Here is a 22624-nt window from a genome sequence, read left to right as displayed (position 1 = left end):
TGACTAACTACTGACCTCTGAAGTTGCATTCCACTGAGGTGTGCCCTGGTGACAGCACCACTTGCACTAGTTAATGCTTGGTCTGTGTGGACAAGTCTTGCACTCTTGAAAGCTGGGCCACTTGCTCTGGGGACTGCTTCAGAGCAAACAGCTTCTCCAAATAGGTCAGCATAAAGTAAACAGAAGTCACCCAAGCCTGAATTATTTCTGCTCAGCAGAGTCATAAATCAGGTTTATACTGTTTGAAACTTTTAACGGGGGTTCAAAACTTAACTAATAAAAGGACTTAAAATGTAGAAACACATTGTCTGTAGTGTGTGCTGCTTCCCTCCACACCACAGCGTAGCTGAATTCTATAAATCAGTTTACTGTGAGCTCTGAGATTTGCCTGAAGCACTTTCATTGGAAGGGAGGGAAACTTTATTGTCCAGTTACTCACTCATAAGCAATGAGATTAACTGCCCTGCTAACAGGCTCCGAAACTGCCAATAGGCAAAATTGCTTTGAAAAGAAACCAATGTGGTTTTTGAGTCAGCTGATGTTATCAAAAGGCTGCTGCTACCCTTTGCATGACACTTGCCTTGCAGTCCATCCTGCATAGTTTTCCTTCTTGAACAGTCAGGTCTCCAGGAGCCTGCAGAAAATGAGGCCGGAAGAATCGTTCCTGAATTGGTTCATTTTCATCACCACTGTCCCTTGATCGAGATCGTGGTCTTAAAATAACATGAAATAAAGGTAAATTATTTTTTTTTCCTCTGCTAAATCAGAAGAACCATAATCACTTATAAGACTGGTTTGAATTTTAAACCACTTCTTTAACCTTTCCCATAATCACCCCATATTTACACACATGCAGTGGTAGCATTTGGCCCAAACTGACTTAATTATGACACTACAGTTATTTAATTACTTTCATTTAATTCACATCCTGTGACAAACTATGACCTATAAAACAATATTGCTGCAGAATAATAGCTTGCAATATTAATTAATTTTGTGAATTATAGTATTTTTGTTTATTCTTTAAATCACTGAACTAAAAATAAAACAAGTTGGCAGGCCGTGGCATGTAGCTTCAGTTCCCCATTTCTAGTGTCCTGTGTATTTAATCCCCTCACTGCTGCTGATTACACCAGAAAGTACATGGACTGTTCATACATCATGGCTCCCTTTCAGCAAACAACAGCAGCTGAAATCTAACTCATCTCAATTGACAAGAGACCTTTCACATCAGACTTATCTTCTCTTGTTCGCCACTAGCGAAGACTGTACAGAAAATTCTGTGTATTGAATTGCTGTGGATATATTTATTCCTCATTTAACAGGTTTTTTGTATGAGATACTCTTGAGTATTTTCAACGCCACCAAACTGTGGAATGGAAGCAATGAGAGTTTCAATTGTGAGAAATAGGGAGAATAACTTTTGTTGCTAGATTTTTGTTTTGTTTGGTGTTTTTTTTGTATTTTTTTGTGGTTTTTTTGTTTTTTTTGTTTTTTTTTTTTTTTTTTTTTTGGTTTTTTTTTTTTTTTTTTTTTTTGTTTGTTTTGTTTTTTTTTTTTTTTTTAATATAAAGGTACCATAAACAGTTTGATAAATAATAAAAGGGAAAGGAAAATAACTCCTGTCCCCGTACACAGTATCAATCACCTTAAGATTCCATGATATCATTTAATCCATTTTCAGCGTTGGCTATTCTTCCCTTTTAATTTAATCCACCAAATCTTTTTCTAAGTGATTCCTCATTTAACTAGATTTTTGTTTCTGTTGAAATTAGATTATTCCATTTGTGTGATTTAGCAATCAATCTTGAAACAAATTTTTATGTCCTTTTTTGTCCTTGCCTGATCAGCTCCAGTGGGTTCCATTCTGGAGCCAGCTGCTGCCTACAGTAACATCCTGTGTAAAGAGGAGGAGCTATTCAAATATCCTCCAAAGACCTCTTTTATCAATGACACATTACAGTGAAATTCTCTTCTCTGAATCCCACATCCTGTTAACTTTTGCCAGTGTTTCTGTTTTGGCTGCTGTTTGCAGTGTCCATGCTGCAGTACAGGTGCCCATATGCATTTTCTACTGCCCAAGGTCATTTCTCCAGGTTAAAATAATTCACAACAAAAACCCTCAATGGTTACATTTGGAAAACATGCTGTACTACTGCATGGGAGATAAACATTGCAGGTGCATGCTCTGCTCCACTGAGGCTGCAGTTAATTAGAGTAGCTTGAATTTGATTTATTTTATAAGGGCTCTGTTGTTGCCCTTTTCTCTGCTATTGCTGTGTTTGAATTGGGCAGGCATCACCTGTGCTATGGTATTCTCTTATTAATAATTCAATGTTGACTTTTTAATGATCATCACAGTTTTCTGATAACTATAACTAAAGGCAAATGGAAGGGCTGGGGGGGCTTGTGTAGATATCCACTCAATACTGCTTAGTAATGTGGGACTGGATATTCAAAAGGGAAACACAGACTGACACACTAAGAGCTCATATAACTCTTCAGGTGCCTAAATCCATGTCTGGAGCACCTCACAGTTTTTGCCACTTGAACATGTCTAAAGCTACTTCAATAGGTCCAACATTGCAGCTCAAAAGCAACTCTGAGCTTTAATTGGTGAGCTCCTGATCAGGTTTGGAGACCTAGATGCCTCATGCAGGTAGATGGGATGGAAGATGGAGAGCAATAAGGAAAAAGTGTACTGATATTGTTTGGTAATGAGTTCTGCAAGACCAACTAGAAATTATAGTATCTAGTCAAGTGAGTGCTGCACAGTTCAAGCAACTTGAGCAAAATCTGCTTCCACATTATTGATAAGCATCCTGTTGATAAGATGCCAACCAAGTACAAGTAGCTGGTGCTTCGTAAGGTTTTGCGAAGCTGAGCCAAACAGGTGAACTGGCACCACAGAAGTGTGAAGTCCACCCACTCACAGCTGCAGCTGCAGGAAAAGGCAGCACTGGTCAAAACTGGGAGGTGTGTGTGGGGAATTTGTGTTAAATAAAATGGAAAACAAGTTAAGAATTTGTGAACACAGATGTTGCATTTCTACCTCTTGGTAAGTTTGCTCTAAAATCACAGACTTGTTTTAGCCTTTGCCTTGAGCAGTGAAACTAGGGTCATTTCAATTCTAAAACATTTTGTGGTTTTAAACAAATAATGAAATGAGTAGAGCCAAGTAGCTTCAGATGTCTAAGAATGACAAATTGCAAAAGACTGGAATAACTTGGATTCATTGTGGGCTCTTTGGAGTTGCAATGCAGCCATCACATTGCAGAGATTAGCTTCAGCACAACTGACACCATGTACTAAATGTGTCCAGGGGAGACTCCATGCATTGGACAGTACAATGCACTGGGAATTCAGTAAGTAGATGAAGACTTCATGACTGGCCATATAGTAATGATCACTAATTTGGAATTAAGGAGATTAAGTTCAAATTTATCCCCTAATTGAGATCAGGGTGATAGGAATGTTTAGTTTTTAAATCTTTAAATCGCTTGTATTTCATGATTTATTTTGGACTCTGGCTGCCAAGCTTAGGTGACACAATGTTTGTTGAGCACCTTGTCATCTAAGGGATGTACACATCAAAAAATTCGAAAGTGGCCGCCCACATCAAGTGATACTAAGAAAGTGATGTTTGTCAGCTAAGCAAATTTCAGAAAAATACATTAGGAGTGAAATAAAACCCCAGAGTTCTGCCAGAAAACATTCTGTAAGAGTCAGGAAAAAGCCTGTCCGCAGTGTAACAAGTCAAAGTTCATTAAGCTAATAATTACACTTGCAATAAAAGAAGCAAACAAATGGTTTTGCTACTCTCAAGCAGAAAATCTTATAATATCGTAGTGCCATAGGAATATTGTCAAAAATCAATGGCAATAGACATGACAAATACCACAGTATATGGGAGAACAGTAATTTGGGATATTACATTAGAAAAGCCAGTGGCAGGACTCTGTCTTAGGAAGGCTTTATGTGTTCCCATTTCATCAGTCTTGGCTGAACCCTCTGGTGGGCGTAGTGAGAACTGTCACTAAACAGAGATTCTGTGCTGAATGCTTACAGAAACTGCTCTTCCAGAGCAAAGACAATGGGATAAGCCCTTCACGTGGTTATTTTACAGGAAATAAGAATCCCCAGTAATTGCCCTAATTTTAATTAAACTGCTCTACAGAAATCCCTTATTTCTAATTCATTACTAACTGGACACCCAACCCAAAGCAATAGTGGCTGCTTGAGTGCCTGTCTCCATTAGAAAATAAAATACCAGCCAGAAGTTACCTTGGACTTTGAATGCAGTTGGAGAGATTGAAAAGAGCCTCCTCCATTATAACGTGAGGGTTCTGTCCCTCACAAAAAGAGAGATATGCACATTTTGTCCTTCAGGAAGCTGCAGGACTGGCAGCTGCTTGATGCTTTCACCCCTACCTACCTTCCCACCATCTTTGCTTTTAAAGGTCTTTCCCCTTTGTCACCCTGTGTGCACTGACTTATTCAGCTGAAACCTGATTCTTCATGGCAGCTTTTCCCTTCAGGGGTTAATGTGGACTTTCCATTTTTACCCATTGCCTGAAGGTGCTAAGTGCATTAGTGACTGGAGAGGCTACACCAGGTGGTCCCAGCCTTTTCTGTGCTGTTCTCTCAGAGCAGCCTGGCAGGATATTCCCCTCCAGAGGCACTCTGAGCTTTGGGCTTAACACAAGGTGACACACTGCAGAGGAAGCTGGTGGCCATCTCAGAGAAATGCTGGGAAATGTTTTCAGGGTTGCAATTTGTTCCATGCAGGAATAAGACTGACAAGATATTTTAACCAACCAGCCTCACTTCCTAATACTTTACAGCTAGCAGAGGGGGAAAGAGAGCCTGTTTTACATGCAGCAGTTGTACATTACATACTAGTAGCAGTCAGTACCAGTACTAACTGTTAAAGAAATCCTCTCCTGGTTGTACACTGACTGTGTAATTACATGTACTCTGTATATTAGCATACTCTGTGTATTAGTTGGGCAATATTGAGATTCTATGGCTGTTGGAACCATTAAACAAAAAACATGCCTCATTACAACAGAATGCAGAAACCAGAGCGCTTGAAACAGTTCTGGTAACCAAAATCAACTTTTTTGTATCATTTAAAGCTGTCTAAGCTGAGCTAAACAGCCTCATAAATGCTTTGGGCAAAGAAGAAAAAATATTTGAAGGGAAAATTCCCTTCTATGGTCCAAAAACATAACCCATAGCTTCATATGAAAATAATTGTAAACTCACCAAAGATAAGTTTAATACTTTATTTCTGACTCATAATTCCTTATAAGAACTTGAACTGAAATATTAAATACTGAAATACTAAAATATTTCTAATGTAAATCTGATAAACCTCTTTGGCATGCAGTTATTAAATGAACACTTCCTAGAAGCTGCAGAAGATGGGGATTCCTGGTAGAATCCTAATCACATGAAATATTTTTAAAAAGCCTAAGTGACAAGAGCCTTCCCAACAGCTGAAGATACAGAGTAACTAGCAAACACCACAGAGAAAGGAGGAGGAGACAGGGAAATGTAAAGATATTTAAAAGTCATGTCATTTCAGACATACTTCTAAGTGTGCAAGTTCTGCAGCAATTTTCAGACAGCAGAGGTCACATTTCTTCCTGAATGCCATGCTTTTAACTTACCTGCTTATCTCACATTCTTTATCTTGCCACAGTTATTTTGCAAAATCCATATTATTAAAAGAAAAAAATGCATCAAATACCTTCTTATGTGAGGCTGACCTGAAGGTGACCAAGGACTGCGGCCTCTTTGATTTACAGCTTGAACCATCAGCCTGCCCGTGCAACTCACTCTGCCCTGTTAGGATGACAGAGAGAAGAAATATTAAAAGACTTAAAATATGTAATAATAAATGTTCAACCTGATCTGTTCCCTTTTTTTCCCCTACCCATTTTATCAGCTTCCAGTCTAACACAGAACAGACTGGAATGACTGTGACTACAATACGTTCATGTTTTTTTTTTTAAAGAAATGACTGTTAATACCACTGGCAATCAAGCTCCAAGTTCTTATTGACTGTTATTGATGTGGGCAGGAGGTTTCCTCTGTGTGTGGCAAGTGGGCAGAAGATGTCCCATGGCGAGTGTTGGCAGTTACCAACAGAGGCTGTTGCTGCCTCCAAAGTGGATTGATCTGCTTGATCCGGTGGGTCCAAAACTCAAAAACCCCCTCATTAATGTGAAAGCCAAAATAATTTGACAGGTACTTAAACAGGTCCTCTCTGCAGAGTGAATCTGGTTTGAGGAATTGCACTGAAAGGCACAGCTGTGCTGATGGACATTGGTGATAATTGAGGTTATTTTCAATGAATGATAAATAAAACACGGCTCTGGTGTATTTGGCCCCCTTTTTTCTTTTACTTTGTGTTTTAGAAGACAAGTTCTCCACCACAAGCACTAGTCCTAACAGATTTGGGATGGGACTGCCCTGTAAGGGGTGAAGGCATCTGGTGGCCATAATAAATAACATCTCTGCCCCCTGGGCTGGTAGCAGTAAAGCAACATCCACATCACCTTGGCAGTGTATTTCAGCTCTAAGCTGGGAGCTCCACACTCAAGTCTGCCAGCAAAGAAGTGACAAATATTTTTATCACAGTACTTGTGGGGTTGCAAATAGCAGTTCTTTAAGAACTGTCCAAAGCCCATCAAAAAACAATTTCACCAGGCTCACAAGCAGCCTTCAAATAGCAACAACTTTTGTGTTCCCTTAGAAATGAAGTCTGTGTCCCGCTTCTATTCCCATGACCTATTTAGTCCACAAGTAAAATCCCTGCATTAAAATAAGCCATTGTGAAAGACCCACAGCAATTCCTTATGTAAAAGCTTTATTTTCCCCCTTATGTTACAAGACCATTGAAGACATCTGGAACAAATGAATTTCTATTTTGGGTACCACTACATATTAATATTTTTCTGGCAGGTGATGAATACACATAGTTTGGGATCATTTCTGCATATCCCAGTACATGATGGTGTCACAAATGGAAACAGAAAGGGCAATACGGAATTTGGATAGGGAAGATTAAGCAGGAAGCCAAAGATTTTGGAAAAGTCACAGGATGGAGAGGATGGAAGCAATGAGTGGGAAGTAATTCATGAGACAATGTCCTAGAAACTAAGGGAACTCCAGCCTGAGGACTGTGGGCATGTAATGCAAAGAAGCAGAGGGAATGGGATAAAAAGAAAGAAGGTGAAAAATAACTCGATGTGAGCCCGTACCGTTCATAGAAAGAGCTCAGTTAAGGGATATAATCTCTAAATAAAGGCCTAAACCAGGCAGGGTTTTGTGTTTGTCTAGGCCCAGGGTCCATTTGCTCTGGATTAACTTCTATGGCAAATTTTATAACAAACCCCAGTGGTGTGTCAGAACTTTAATTCCAGCTCACTGCACTTTATGCTGTGGGCAATGGGGCCTGCCGTGTTAACTACCATGGGTGATCTCCAGGGTCTGTCAACAAGGCATTTTACACATAAATCCCATTATGTTAGCCCAGGTCATGAGATGGCATGGACTGGCAGAGCTTTTATGAACCGAATCCTTTAATAAAAGTGATGTCTCTCAGCTGTGAACACATCTTTTGCTTTAAAGTTTGGTGATTCCAATAGCAATGACCAAACACAGTAACAGCCTAGCAAATATCTACCAGTCCATCAGGGTTCTGATGTGAGCTCCCTTATATTTACGTACTTCGCTTTCTTAAGGAAAGATTGCCAAATTTGCCTAAGTTTGTGATAGCTTTGAGACGTGGACAACTTTCCATTAGAATTGAGAAGAGTTTGCCAAAATTATTCCACTCAGGATGACTTAAAAGAATTGGAATCCAGATCTTTGAGTGTGAAAGGCTAGTACATTAACTCACAGCCCTTCTTTGCCTCCATTGTACTGTTAAATGCATAGTAAAAGCAAGCAAATAGTGGAAGAGATAAGTATGTTTGCTTGGGAATTACACTGTAAAAAGGAGGATGCTTCTGGTTCTTCTCCAAAGAGGGGAAAAAAGCACAAGCACAGAATTTTAGCATTTAACAAAGCTGCTTTTTCAAGCTCCAAGCTGGGAACCACACAAACCCAGCTCATTTCAGTACATCCAAAAATCCACTAACAAAGTGGTGCCATCAGTGACCGGTAACCTGGGTCACTGTTGTGCCATTGAATGAACATTATCCAGAACAAATGCTCCAAAGTAGGCTGTAAATATTCAGGGACAGAGTACAGTGCCCAAACACAAAGGCAGTTTGTTCACCAAGCTCTCCAAGACTTCGGATCACACAGTAACACTACACAGTGAAACTCTGTGCATGCACTGAGACTACACTTAGAGGAAGATGAACAGGAGCATTTCTTACCTTGAGCATGCATATATTTTTAAACCTGTTGTGAAATTTCACAACTTAAATGGTAAGTTTTGGTAACAAAGTCATCTGTGTGTAAAAGCTCCCAGCTTGAACAATTCCATGGCCTTACGCTATTTCATTAATATTTCTTTTACTTACATATCTACAAATAATAATACCACCTATATTTAAGCACTGTAGTTCACAGAATCTACCCAAAAGCTGCTCTCTGTGTGTTGCCTGTGTGTACAAGCCCTTATATTCACAAGCCCTCTGCAGTATGAGCAGGACTGACAAGCTGAAGAGTGAGACAAAAATGGCAGCGTCATGCTGAGTAACCTAGCAACGTGCATAACAGAGCACAACACTCCTGCTTAGATTAAACTCTGTCTCAGTGATACAGTTTGTTATTCTACAGTGTGATTCTGCTTGCAGGCCTAGTCTTGGCAAGATATTTGGCACTACAGAAGAAAATAATTCATTACATCCCAAAAGTTATGTTACTGCTTTGGTTTCTCACATGCAACTCTTTCCCTTCAATTTGCTGTGGTGTAGGAAAAGTGGATTGAAAAAGTGACTTCCATAGGATGAGTGACCTGCAAGTTTGGCTATGTCTAATGAACTAGTGGTTTTCTGCTGTGTACCTCAACTCTTGTATTAAATCTGCAAAAAAAAAAAAAAAAGCTTTGAAAATGCAATGAAAAATTGCTAAACCAGTAACACTCTGTGTTTCAGAAAAGCACTGTTTAAGATCAACACAGGACTGCTACATAATAGTGCTAGATTTTTTTTTTGCTTTAGAGACTTGCAGTCTGCCTAATGTAAGCATGTTGAGGTGTGATATACTCCCACTCATTTAAAAAAAATTGGCCTCAGTCAGCGAGTAGGGTGAACAAAAGAAAGAAACTGCTGGACTGGGTTACTTCTGCTGGTAAACTGGATCTTTTTCTTTATATATATAACGTGCTATCTGTGCTCAGTTAGAATACTGAGATGTTATCAGCTGAAACAACTAGTGTAAGAGTAATTAAAAAATTATACCCTCCTCCTGAAACCTCAAGCCATAGGAAAAAAACTACTGGTGAGTTGCTAATCTCTTGGAGATAGAAAGGTCCCACCCTACTGATGCAAGATGAAGACAGAAATCTAACTTACATACTTTACAGTGACTTCATCATTTAATTAAATCATGCATTTGTGAGATGAGATAGTTTTCTGAAGATTTATGTCCAGAAGGATGCTTGCTCCGGAGCCAAACCTTCATTTACCTGTGGGTTAGCAGCCATAATAGTGTAATTCCCATCATCATCCAGGGTGGAGGCTGCAGTATGCAGCGAGCAAGTTCCATCAGGTTCTCTTTGAATTCGGTAGTGATCACTTCGTTTAGAAATTTGTTTCCCATCTTTAAACCAATAAATCTACACGGAAAAAAGCAAAGCACAGCTGGTAAGAGGTGGGTGCTCATTGCCATAATTTCTCATTTAACAACACAAAGGAAATGAACTGTTGAAAAACTCTCTGGTAGGTAGTAAAAGAAAACTGCTTTGATCAACTCCTCTTTCTATGACTCACTTTCACTAACAGTTACAAGATTATCAGAGGTCCAAAGAGAAACAACAGCCTGAACGATTTCCAACAGAACGTACAGGTGCATAAGGGCTGAACATTTCAAGAACTGAAACTAAACATCATTACAAAGAAGAGATTACTGATTTCTAACTAACTTAACATTACTAACTTTACCTTTATTTTGCCTAAATCTGAAGAAGTTGCAGAAAAACCTTGAGAATGCTTTTGCTCTCTTTTCAGAAAATAAAAACATAAATAAAAAACCCAAGATAATGATAGGCCTAATTAATTCAGTGATGGATAAAATAGAAGCAATGATCTCACTGTTGAAACACCCGTTTTGTGTCATATCCATTACGCTGACTGGACTGAACCAAAATGCCAGAGGGGATAGAGCTGCTCCCGCTGGCAGTGAGCAGCTCAGTGTGTGGAGGGGCCAGCTCAGTGTAATGACACGATTGAACCTAGCAATGTCACCCCTCACAATGTGACAGGCCAGCTGTGCAAGTGGACAGCTTTGCAAAGTCATAGGAAATACTTCAAAGCAGCACAGTGACATCCATTCATAACTGCGTGCCAACAGCAGCACAGTTCCAAGCTGCACAGAACTGTTACGTTGGCTATCAAACAGAGGGCTTTTCCAGTACTTTTGATACATAATTTTATTCTCTGGCTGACCCAAGATATACTTTCAGTGAGCCAAAAAAATGATGTATGCAGGATAATATCTTACAGTAATCCATGAATTGCACACAAAATAAATGTACTTTTAGTGCCTCAAACTTGAAGGGGAAAAAAAAAAAATTGACCTAGCTTTCAGGAGGTTTTTTTAAAAATATTATAATAATAAAGTAAAATCCCAAACTGATATCTGCTGGAATCAAAAGTAAATGTTGTGTATGCATGAACACACACAGAGGAATATCTGAAAAATGTTATATTAGCAAGGCTGTACTCAGCTGCCCAAATCCATATTTAAGTAGAACATTATTTACTTGTCATTTCTGAAATGTGTACTACACATAACATCAATTGTGTTCAGCATTTGAGACACTTGTGAAGATACCTACATCATTTTTAGGAGGCCAACTCATTCAAAGTACAACTGTATTTGTCTTGGTCCTGCTGGGACTATTCAGCATGTGCAAAACACACATTTTGCTCAACCTCATTCTTGAAGTGGGAATTTAGGTCTTAAGAGTGAAGAAAGGGTGCTGGCTCTCTAGTAAAAAATGAAGTGACAGAGCAATGTGCAATTCCATTCCTGATAGAGCTTAATCTGCTGGGCTCTTCATATGTGCCAACATTTCAAAGCTTGAAATTCACTCACTTGGGGCAAAGTTGGGTATACTTTTGAATTTCACAAAAAACAATGGAGGTTTTTTTTGGTGAAAATCAGTGGAAATTTTGCTTAAACATTTATTACTGTGTATGATTTTTATATTAACAAACATTATGCGTAAGTTGAAATGATTTCATTTCCTCAATAGCTGGTTATACTTGTTTCCCATTTTGTCTGTCAGCAGCCTTGCAGAGACTCTGTGGCCCGAACAAAAGGTTTAGTCATCTTCTTGTCTGCTGACAGAGCACTTACTGGAGATGTAAGAGATATTTGATCACTTATATACACATGCTAATGGGTGCTAAAACAACATTGCTGCAAAAAATGAGTTTTAACTTGCATGCTTTACATGTGTCATAATGTTGCTTGGAAATCTACTGCATTAAGTAGTAACTATTTAATAACAGTACACTTATCAGAAATATCAGGAGACATGCATGGAAATACGCACAAATATTAACTGAACCAGCTATCCAAACATCATGTATATGTTGTCCAAAACTTATATCAACTGAGTTTAAAAGCATTGGCATCCCATATGAGCAATAAATTCTTAATATTACCTTTATCTTACATGGAATTAATCAGTAAAACAGTACCATTGCAGGAGACAATGGTCCTTGCAGTGAAGTATTTTCTTTCTAGGATAACTTTCAATAAATGTACCATTAAACTATGTAAGAACTGAACACTGCAGCTGGATTGCTTTTATTTACACCAGATTTTTCAGAAACCAGTGTGCAATGACTAGGAATAGAATGGTATACACTGTGCAAAGGGGGGTTTGATCTTGGGCAGCACAAGCATTTTTAATCACCGAGAATTATATTCAGCCATGTGAAGAGTGAGCAGTATGAGATTTATGTAACAATTCTGTATCAATTAACCTCTTGTATGGCATTGTCTTAATTCTGAGGAGAATTAATCCCTTAAAAGACGTATTCCATAGTCCCTCCTGTAGAACCACAGGTTTCCCATTTCAATGAGAAAATAGTTTTACACTACACCAAAGGTTATAACAAAGAGTAGGCTCAGATTTAAAAAGTCATACATATGAAGACAGAGTTTGCACATCAGTGTTCAATTTACATGGCATGTTCAGGGGAAAAATAATCAAGACAATAACTCTGCTTAGAAAAATCCCTTGTAATGAATGCCAGATTTTAGAAACACTACAGTCCTTCCCAAAGCCATTCCTTGGCAGACCTGACAGAATACTTAGAAGGGAGGAGCTTCAAGTTAGCAAATTATTTCCAGCTTTTCATTTGCCAGAGTAAAAAATTTATTCACAAGCAACATTTCCAGCTTCAAGAAATAACAGCAGAAGGGCAGCCCTCAGCCATTGAGCTTTTCAAAATTACTGTCCTGGAATGCTTTGGCAGAAGAGGGGGAAACACAGCCCTGGACATTTGTGAAGCCTGGCTAACAAGTAGCCATACAACAGGACTGATATTGGTTCCATCCCAAGCAACTTAACAAATTACACAAAGCATCTGCGAGTGAATGGAACAAAGGGCCAGAGTTCCAGGTGCAAGAGCAAATCACTTCTTAACGTGCAGGCTTTGACACTGCAGGGAAACAGAACATGGCTGTGAATCACAGGGGCTCACATCAGATGCTCCTCTGTGAGGGCATGCTTTAGGGGAAGTGCTAGGAATGTGGTTTCTTGGCTGTGCAATCCTTATCACCCCAGTGAGGGAAAGGAGACATCCCCTTTCATCTGTCTTAAGTCAGACAGAGAAACTACACCTTAATTGGAAACTGTGGAAATTAGGGGACGGCGAAGTTGACTAAGGCTGACTCATAACAGATCATCTAGCAACTTAGTCATGAGCCTCAGGCAGAAAGAATATCTCTGCACACACTGCACTTCTATCAGCAACAGACCCATTTGCATTCCACCCTTGTTCAGCACAACAGCCTCTTACCTAGGGTCATCTCAGAAGTAATGCTAGACATGAAAAGTTTGGTTTCAGTCAGACTGGGCTTATCTTCTCAGTGTGTGTGTCCAGTTTGAAGCAGGAGTGCTTTTTTGCTATAAGTATACTGATCTACCCCACTTATTTGGAGTGGTTCACATCATGTTGTGCTCTTGGAGCACAGAACTGGATTCCTTTCAGATGAAACTAAGCCAGAAAATGTGCTCCAAGAACTCATCTAGTGTGCATCTGCTTCAGTCTGTGGGACGAGATTAGAGCTAGCCTGGAGTAAAACCTTCTGACGTGTGTAGGGGTGGATATCTCATTCTATAGATTTTCTTCCTCTGGTCTGCACTCCTTGCTGATGTAGATGTAGCCCTAGTTCTCTGTTGTTCTTCCTCTGGTACCTCATAAAGTCCTTTTTTAAAAAAATAACAGCTTGTACACTATCATACACATACAGCATTGGGCATATAAAGTCACTTGCATTTATCTCTGTTGGAAATCCTAAGCACCCATAAAACTTACACTAGATGTGAGATTTGGATGTGAGTGCTTCTGTGAAGGTCTTATGTATCAGATAGGGCATCACTGATCTTGTCTAAGATGATAAGAGCCCCTGTCCACGAGAGGTCACTGTGAGAGCTGCAAGGACTTCACTGGCTTTGCCAGGGGAGTTGAAGAAGCTGCTGCTGTTTGCCTGCTGCATAATCAGTCAGTTGATTGCCAAACAATTTTTGAAATGGTTGTATGCAACCTATCCAAGGAGGGCATTCTTCCAGACTACTGACATCATGCAGCTGGTACTTTTACATTTGCTACAAGGAAATGCTTCCCAAGCCCAACCCTCCCTCAGAAGTTCATCATAAAACCTCACCATCATGTCTCATCTTGCTGTTGGGATATATGGGAGTTTATGGTATTTTATTACTCCTTCTTCTACATTCCAGTAAAATCCAGTCTTGTTAGTGTGTGTAGAGGCCAAAGAATGAGAGATACCATGCTGGCTTCTGAACTAAAACCCACATATTTTTGCATTAGCATGTTACCATGCCTGAACTAATTACCCATGCTAGCAAGATGAGGTGGCTTTTGGAACTCCTATGCCAGCTCATGTGGAGCTTTCTAGCATTGCACTGCATTCTGTGCCACAAATGTACCCTGAAAGGTAATTCTGAAACCAACACAGAACTCTTCAGAGAAATTCTAGAAAGATTTACTGTCTTTTCTTACCTTTGGCTTTGGATTTCCTGCCACTTTGCATGTAAATGTGACTGGCATTCCCTCAAAGATTTTGTAGTGCTTCAGCTTTATCTCAAAATATGGTGACATGCTGTTATCAATAGGTTCATCTCCATGTTGCACTTCATCATCTGATTCTTCCACAGGAGATCTCTCCAGCCTGTATTCAATTTCACTGATCAGCCTTTGCTCAAAGCTGGAGACTTTATATTCCTGTCAAACGAGAGGTAGATATTAGTGTACATCTTCAACACATTACTCAGGAAGGTATGTTCTTAATGTTTGGATTTTTTAATTTACCAATCTTTAACAAGCCATTAAGTTTTTACATATAAAAGGAAACTGTATCTTGTTGAAGAAAAACACTATAATCCATGTCTCCAATAGCTTCCCTATGAAACAATCGAGACATCTGGTATGAGGCAAAAACTGTATTTCATGTTGACTTAAGGTCTAATTTATAAGGGGAAAGTCAGTCATTGGTTGCTTTCTTTCCATTTAAAAAAAATCCTATAAGAATAAACGTATTCTGAGGCAGTTCATAAAGACAAAAGGAACACACTAATATTTCCTTGAGGGTACAGACAGATTTAGGGTGGGTTTTGTTTCCAGATGGCTAGAAGACCATATGGTTCACATCTGCTATTTGCATAGAACTCTACCAGAGGCTGAACCAGAAGGATAAAATTATTTTGTTTACAGTTGGCTGTAAAAATGAGGACAAAAATAAGGGAAAATTGCAACAGTGTCAGTCCATGATAGTTGTTTCCCTTTACTCCTGTTGCTGTGGTCTCCTGTGTGTGGGATCCTCCCTTAGAAACAAAATTTACCATAACAATATTGAAGATATAGCAAGAAGAGCAGAAAGGTTCATCAAGTGTAAAACACTCTGACTTGCTTGAATTTGTTATGATTTACTGATATATACTGTTATTTGCTTTCTTGAACTGTTACTTTCCAGAATTCCTGCTTGGAATCTTACCGATAAGAGTGAAAATGTCAGACTGTAAAATAGCTCAGAAGCAGGAAAAAAAATATTAGTCAATGTTTCTCTCAGTCAGCAGAAATTCAGACACTCTTTCAAATGACTTTTGGCCACTGCCTCTGACTCTTGTTGTATTTAAGAGAGAACATGCATCCCATGGAAAGTATTCTTTCACATCCCCATCCTCTGTTGCTGCCTCTGCTCTGAGAATGATGTGACATGTTTCTGCCATTGGTTACAGAACCAATCATAACCATCGATAATTGCAAAAAATGGTAGAGGACAGGAATACCTTGCAAACTGCAGATAGTTTTAAAATTTCTTTTTTTTCCTGAAGTGCACCATAAAAGTAAACCACGAAGTACATGACACAGTTAGTATCATGTCAGTGTAGATTATTGTTACAGCACAAAGATAGTGGAGAACACGCTGATTGCTGTTAAACTGTCTGCACTCACACAGGCTTCTAGAACAACTTGAACATCCTCACAAATGGAGTGCAGCCCAATTCTCCACAGTTATTAATGTTAGATGACCTCTTGTTATTAACCAAGAACAGCAGAATAGAAAGGGGAAAGAAAAAAAACAGACAAAAACACAAGACAGAAAAAGGTGAAAATGATAACCTTTTGAATATCCATGGGACTCACTACAGAAGCACCAACAGAGCGAGCTTCCTGCAAGGGCAGAAGAAAAGATCAAGAGGCAGAAAGAAGAACAAGAGATATCCATGATAGTTCCTCAGTTTTTATCAGGAGAATGTACTTTGTGCAGCACCATAAGCAAACGAATGCTACACATTTCTGAATAGCAGCTCTGGCATCTGAACAATGGAGAGCGTGTACCTGGCCTTTCAAGCAGACTTTCTGTTGTGGTATTGGTCTGCACCCAAAAAGCGCCTATTACACAAATAAAGAGAAGATGGTTTCAAGATAGTAGATGCATTTCTGCCTTGAGAGACTTAAAGGTCAGGACAGAAGAAGATAAACAGAAGAGTTTAAAGCAGAAAGCAGACATTTGAGAAGTCTCAACCTTATGGAAAAACTGAGCAATAGACATGTGATCCTCCAGTTTATTTCACTAATAGATAACATATGACTTCTGTAATCAATAACCATCCTATCTTGTGTATATTTATCATCTTATATAGGACTTTATTTTAATGACAATCAGTAAAAAAGAAAAACTGAAAGGCATTTTTTCCAATGAATTGTAGAGTTATGTGTCACCTGTATAGCAGGATCTTCTTCTGGTTCCTGTATATTGAAGACAGTTGCAGCGCTGTCTGCTCCCAGCAATCGACGAGCCATTTTTTCCTCATATGTTAATCTCTGAACAAAAAATAAAAGGAGATGAGAGGAGAGGCAAAAGAAAGAAAAGATACTATTTCTCCAACTACAAAGTAGTACACAGTAAGCAGTGCTTAAAGAAATGTTGATAAAAGACAGCAGCAATATGTTTCTAACAGAAATTTTCTACCACAGTTTGTAATGCATTTTTTTAGTATTACAAGTTGCTCTTTTGGCTTAAACAACCCTTACACTGACTCTGCCATTTGTTTCCATCCTTGTGCCAGGAACTTGGGTAGGAATGAGCAATAGGAACTGCTTAAATCATGGCCATCAGAAGAGGGCATACCAAATCATCCCAAATCTTATCCAAGTCATTCTGCTCAGTTTTTACATTAGAAACATGAGGCAGAAAATACTGCCAAAAATTATAAGGAGATTCTACTCTACTTGAATATTTTGTCCAAAATACAGAAAAATGTATTCTTTAAGATTTTCAAATTTCTATTTCTTCCTACTCTTTCAGAAATCGAAGAGACAGCTTACAAAAGACAATTTACACTAAGAAGAGAAATCAAGTTAAAGGAAAATCTTAATGCATAAATCAATTATTTCATTACTAGTTTTCTTCCTGCAATTATGAATGCATTTCAGACACTCTCTTACAAATCAACATAGCAAAAAAATGCAAGTTTGTGAAAGACAAACTCATTTCATGATGAAACACCTAATTTAAAGAGAGAACTTAAAAATGAATGAAGAATGGAAATTGTAAACATTACATCTACTTCATGTTTGCTTTTTAAAAAAAGCTCATTTAATTAATTTTTGTCTTAATGTCATATTGCAGCTAAACCAGCAGGCTGAAACTCATGGTAACTAGATAGCAGTATTGTCTTGGTTACAAGCATCTAAGAAAATAATGAACTTTTCTTCACTTATATTTCTTCTGCAGTCTCTCCAAGTGCGCACTGCCATGATTACACATACAGAATTTACCCAAGGCAGGAATCTAGTTCAAGCTCCCACATCATCTGATCACAGTTGGTCTTTTTTTTTTTTTACCTTGGGCCATGTGGGCATTCTCAGGACATTCCATTCATTTGCCCAGGCCAAATATCTCCCTCACTTTCCAAAATAGGCATTGACAGTCAATCTCAGCCCACTTCTTTGGAAAAAAACAGGAACTAATACACTACGACAGTGATTTTGCTTAACTGCTGCAGACAACTGCCAAATGCTGTGCAGTCATTGGAGAAAGGTAACAGCAGCAGCAGACACTCTGAACATTCTCCCTACTTCACTCCACTGACCTTATTAAGAACCGAAATGGAGCAATGTTGATAGACAGTCTAACTCAATGGGTTTTCTTGAACTACACCACCACTGTTCACAGCTCAGACCCAGTAGCAAACTTAGTAAAATTCTGGGCATTGTCCTGAGAAACGAAAAATTCCACTTCCTTTCAAAGTGACACAAAGGCATATTCAGATTTTTGAAAAAACATTTTATTGACAAAAGAGGGGTGACAGTTTACATTTTAAAAATTACTTTCCTCTTAAAAGAAATTCCTCCTTCAAAGATAGTGCTTTAGTAACTGTAAAAACTTCTTAGGGAAGTTGCTTCTCATCAACACTGAGCAGGAAGAATTTGGTATTTTATCTTTCATGTGTATCTTAAGTGCAAAAAAAGGAAGAGATATCTTTGTGGCTGTGCATTTCCATTGCTTGATATGCTCATTTTACCTCATTTCTTGACTCTTCAGGCAGGTCATTAACTCTTGAGTCTGTAAGTTAGTACTATGGGTTTTTTCTATTCTACTGGTCAAAATTCTGTCTGTCAAAAGAAGCCCCCCAGCTGCACAATCTAATGACGCCTGATTCCAACTGGGTTGTTTTTCGTGATGAACTGCCTTGTCCTCTTCTGATGCCCAGTTACCACCTACTCCTTCCCCCATCGCCCAGTGGCTCAGCACAAGGTAGAATGAGCCTGGACTGAAACAGAGCTGTGCATGTTCATCCACTCAGTAATGAACAGTCGAAAGCAAATGGCCCTTGAGGCTCAAAAAGTCCTGGAGGTACAGACTGTGCAGGCTTCTTATGCAAATTCACCATTTTTGTGACCTCCGTTGCTTTAAGTCCAAGTAAAGTTGTCAAACAGGAGAAGGAATGATAGAACAAAATGTAAGCTATCATTCCTTTTGGAAATGCAGTTTTGAAAATCCAATTAAAAACTACAAATACATAAAAAGCAATCTACAACAATTATTTTATATGCAGCATTTCTCAGAAACTACCAATGGTGCCCACCCTCACTCACTCCCATTCCCCAGGGTATTTTATGTTTTTATACCGGTTGCCCGTTGTTCAAAAGGTCTTCTTTGAAGCGAAGTTTTCTCTCCAGATCCTGAATTACAGCATCTTTTGACCCTTGAATCTCTTCATCTGATGCTATCCTAGCAGTTCTGCCTGTTTGGTTGGGAAATCCCCTGCAAAACAGTACAAAAAAAAAAAAAAAAATCATGATCTTTCCTGAAGTCACTTGTATTTAGGAATGTATCTGTAATCATTGCTATTAATGACAAAAACAACATTGTGTCTTTGAAACTAGAAGTCTGACATCTTTCTTTCTATAGTGTCCCTACTAACTCACACTACTGGTTAAATGGTTAGTTTAAGGACAAAGATGAAACTATCCTTTATTTGTACTTTAAATAGTTAAAATAGCCCTCAGGATTGCTTGGCAATGGCTGTAAACATCATACACTCACAGATGAGCAGTGGCAATAAAGCAAAATGAGAGGAAACATGAAAGAGAAAGCACGACTAGATAAGTGGGGATGGGGATGGAAGAAAAACTAGGTTCCTATGAAGTACCAGATGAATAAAGACCAGGAAGATGTAAGACAAGGCAGTTAATTATTAATTTCTTATGTTATTTATTAACTAATTCCTTGTAGCAAATTTGCAATAACTGCATAGCTTCATGTTTATTCTTCATATCTCTGTGAACACATACCCATAAGGCAGCATATAAATGCTGTTGCTCAAAGAAAAGCCATTCACATTGTGGGTTACACTGGGAAAAAAAAATCATTCTTGTGAAGCAGTTCTCAGCAGCAAGATTTCTCAGTGGAATAGCAATCATTTAGCAGTTCACATTCACAGGGCTAACTTATTCCTCTTACCAGCCTACAGGATAGGACTGCACTTTCAACAATTTTCACTCCTGTTTTCATAAACAGTACGGGAAATTTTATTTTTACAGACTGCACTAATATTTAATACTTTTCAGTAATGTTATGATGGCTTTATTGCTGGAAATGCCCAACATGGGTGGTTTCTACTGGAGATCAGCTGTTCTTAACACAGCTGTGAAGAAATCAGCATTGCTGAAGTTTCATATTTGAAAATTGTAGCACACCCCATTTCTCCAGTGAAGTCACACAGGATTGTTTAAAACACTGGTAACTGGTTCAATATCAGTTACAGGGTCTTTATACCTTTTTTGAGTAAATAGGGCTCAGCCCCATTACATGGGAATGACATGGAAAACATGGAATTGAATCAGATAAATAGACAAACTCAGATGACAGAGATAGAAAAAAAAATCAGACTAGCATGTAATTGGCAAATTTATTTCCAATACCCAACTTAATAATTTAATAACCAGTGCCAAAATTCTAAACAAGACTCATACATAGATAAGAAATTTTCTTGGATAATATTAAATTCTATGTTTCTATGGTTAGAGAGACTTCATTCTTCAGCAAGTGCTTTCAATGGTCATTTCTGGCATTACAAAAAATGAAAAAACACATATACTGTCAAAAGCCAAAAAGAAATTAAGTTAATAGATGCAAAAGATAATAGTTGGAAACATTCCGAACTAATACATTTCATATTCCATTGCTGCAAGTAAATGCAAAATGTGAAAACAGAGAAGATCTTATAAAAATGACTGCATTTTTGCATTAAATCACAGCAGAAGAGCAGACATTTGTCTAATTTCACAAAGAGACAGAGAACTACATTCTTTGCCCTAGAAATATTCATCCGTTATCTGGTGACCACCAAGTAAAATAATTTCCTCAGCTTTCAGCTGGGGCTCTTTCTCAGTCACAAATAAGAAAGCAAGTCTCCTCCACTCTGTTTTGGGGAAGAGATAAGAAAACTGTCCCATCTACAGGGAGACAAGAGGCAGGGATAAGGTCTCTGCAAGAAAGAGATGCCTCAATAACTCCAGAAATTTGGTACAATAAATGTAAAGGAAAATGTGGAAAGAAAATGGACATGAGAAGGTGGGGAGAGTGGATCAGAAGGGAATATCCCTCAGGAAGGCTCAGCATCTGCTGGAAGGCCAGTGGGCACGTGCCATCTCCTTCTCCCTTAAGTCTTTCTGTTCACCTTCCAGCCCTTCATCACCTAGGCCAGCATTGGCATGAAACCAAATTTAGTCACTTTTTAGACTACCCTCCCCCCTAAAAAAAAAACTAAAATCCCCAAACAAACAACAACACCCAAACAAAACAAAACAAACTCAACCCAAAAATCAGCCAACTTCAAGGCAGCAAATTTCAAGTTTGGCTTCACCTGTGCCAGCTTTTAATGGAGACATGCATCCTCCCTTGAAAATTCCAAGTGATACACCAACAAACAGCTTCCATTTCTCATTCTCATAAATTTTTATACTTGACTAATAAACAGATTTTCCAGAAAAAGGTCTGCTTATGCTTGGGACTCAATAGGCTGTAAAGGTAAAGTGTACAGTTCACCCAAGTAAGTCACAACAATGTATGAAAAAAAGAATGAGCTACCTGCTTGGGAGTGGGTTTCAAGAAAAGGATTTTCTGAAGCACTATTGATTATGTCTGAAAACAAAAACCCCTAAGCAAATACACACATTTTTCACAGGGAAATGAGTACCCAGAGAATTTATAGTTAGTGAGTTCAACATCTATACTAGACACGGAAAAACAATATCACAGTCCGTTTCTAAACAACGTAAACAACAAAATTAAAATTGAATAATGTTAAACCTCATGTTTATCTCTCTGTCAGGCTGAAGGGCATGCAGATAGGCAAAAAGAAGTAGCTTTAATACACTTCAGTTTATGGCTTCTGAGTTAGCCTTCAGGAGCCGCAGTAAGTTCCCTAATAAATCAGGGAAACAGTCTGGCTGAAGTTTCTATCATGTGGCTGTGTAAAGCTATTCAGTCTGAAAAAGCTGTTCAGAGATAACCAGTGATTTCTTTTTCTATCAAACTGAAATAATATAGTCCAATGAAGCATTTCAAAGAGCTCCATATAGTAAGTTGAGCACCTAGGACTTTGGCCTTAACTGGAAAAGTGAAATAGAGAAACACATTTCTCAAACTGGCTGATGACACTTAATTTGCAGAGGCTGTAATTAATTTGCAGGTAACAACTGTCACTTACAATAATCTTCGTGATTTGTCTAGAGGTATTCTAATGATGAAACTCAGGAAAATGTTCAAAGCATGATAGCAATGCTAATGGAAAATTAGCATTAACATGTTAAGCATCTCTTGAGAATCTATGAAATTAAAACTTGGAAAATAGCACTATTATTTCAAAAGGGAAAGAAATATAATTCCAGGGAACGCCAGCATAAGGCATGAAACTGAGCTGTTTTCCTTTATTCCTTGCTATTAGCCACTGAATCCAGTTTTACCACTGCACTTCAAGAAAAATACAGCAAACTGGAAAGTTTTAGAACAAGAAAACTACCACATGGTTTCAAAAGCATAGCTTTTGTGACAAACTATGTCAAACATAGAGATGCAAAAATTCTTGTTTATTTAGTCAGGAAATTAGGAGAAAGAAGATAGGCAAATAAAATGAAATGTCAGAAATCAGACAACAGCTGACATC

The 22624-nt window shown here is 38.4% G+C and overlaps 1 protein-coding gene across 7 annotated transcripts in view; it reads right to left on the bottom strand.

Moving 5' to 3' along the window:
- Positions 1 to 22624, bottom strand: part of PALLD (palladin, cytoskeletal associated protein) — a 187451-nt gene that overhangs the window by 5448 nt on the left and 159379 nt on the right. For all 7 annotated transcript variants that reach the window (XM_041479772.1, XM_041479766.1, XM_041479768.1 and 4 more), the window contains 7 exons: positions 19083 to 19218; positions 16671 to 16772; positions 16068 to 16118; positions 14448 to 14669; positions 9653 to 9802; positions 5756 to 5850; positions 581 to 713 (listed from right to left, as the gene is read on the bottom strand). In XM_041479772.1, the coding sequence (XP_041335706.1) occupies positions 581 to 713; positions 5756 to 5850; positions 9653 to 9802; positions 14448 to 14669; positions 16068 to 16118; positions 16671 to 16772; positions 19083 to 19218 (889 nt within the window). The remainder of the gene's footprint in view (positions 1 to 580; positions 714 to 5755; positions 5851 to 9652; positions 9803 to 14447; positions 14670 to 16067; positions 16119 to 16670; positions 16773 to 19082; positions 19219 to 22624) is intronic.

The sequence above is a fragment of the Pyrgilauda ruficollis genome, unplaced genomic scaffold (genome assembly GCF_017590135.1).
Source record: "Pyrgilauda ruficollis isolate IOZ18807 unplaced genomic scaffold, ASM1759013v1 scaffold5, whole genome shotgun sequence".
In the NCBI taxonomy this organism is placed as follows: domain Eukaryota; kingdom Metazoa; phylum Chordata; class Aves; order Passeriformes; family Passeridae; genus Pyrgilauda; species Pyrgilauda ruficollis.
Note: the sequence above shows the minus strand (reverse complement) of the source record. Positions and strands in the feature narration are given on the sequence as shown.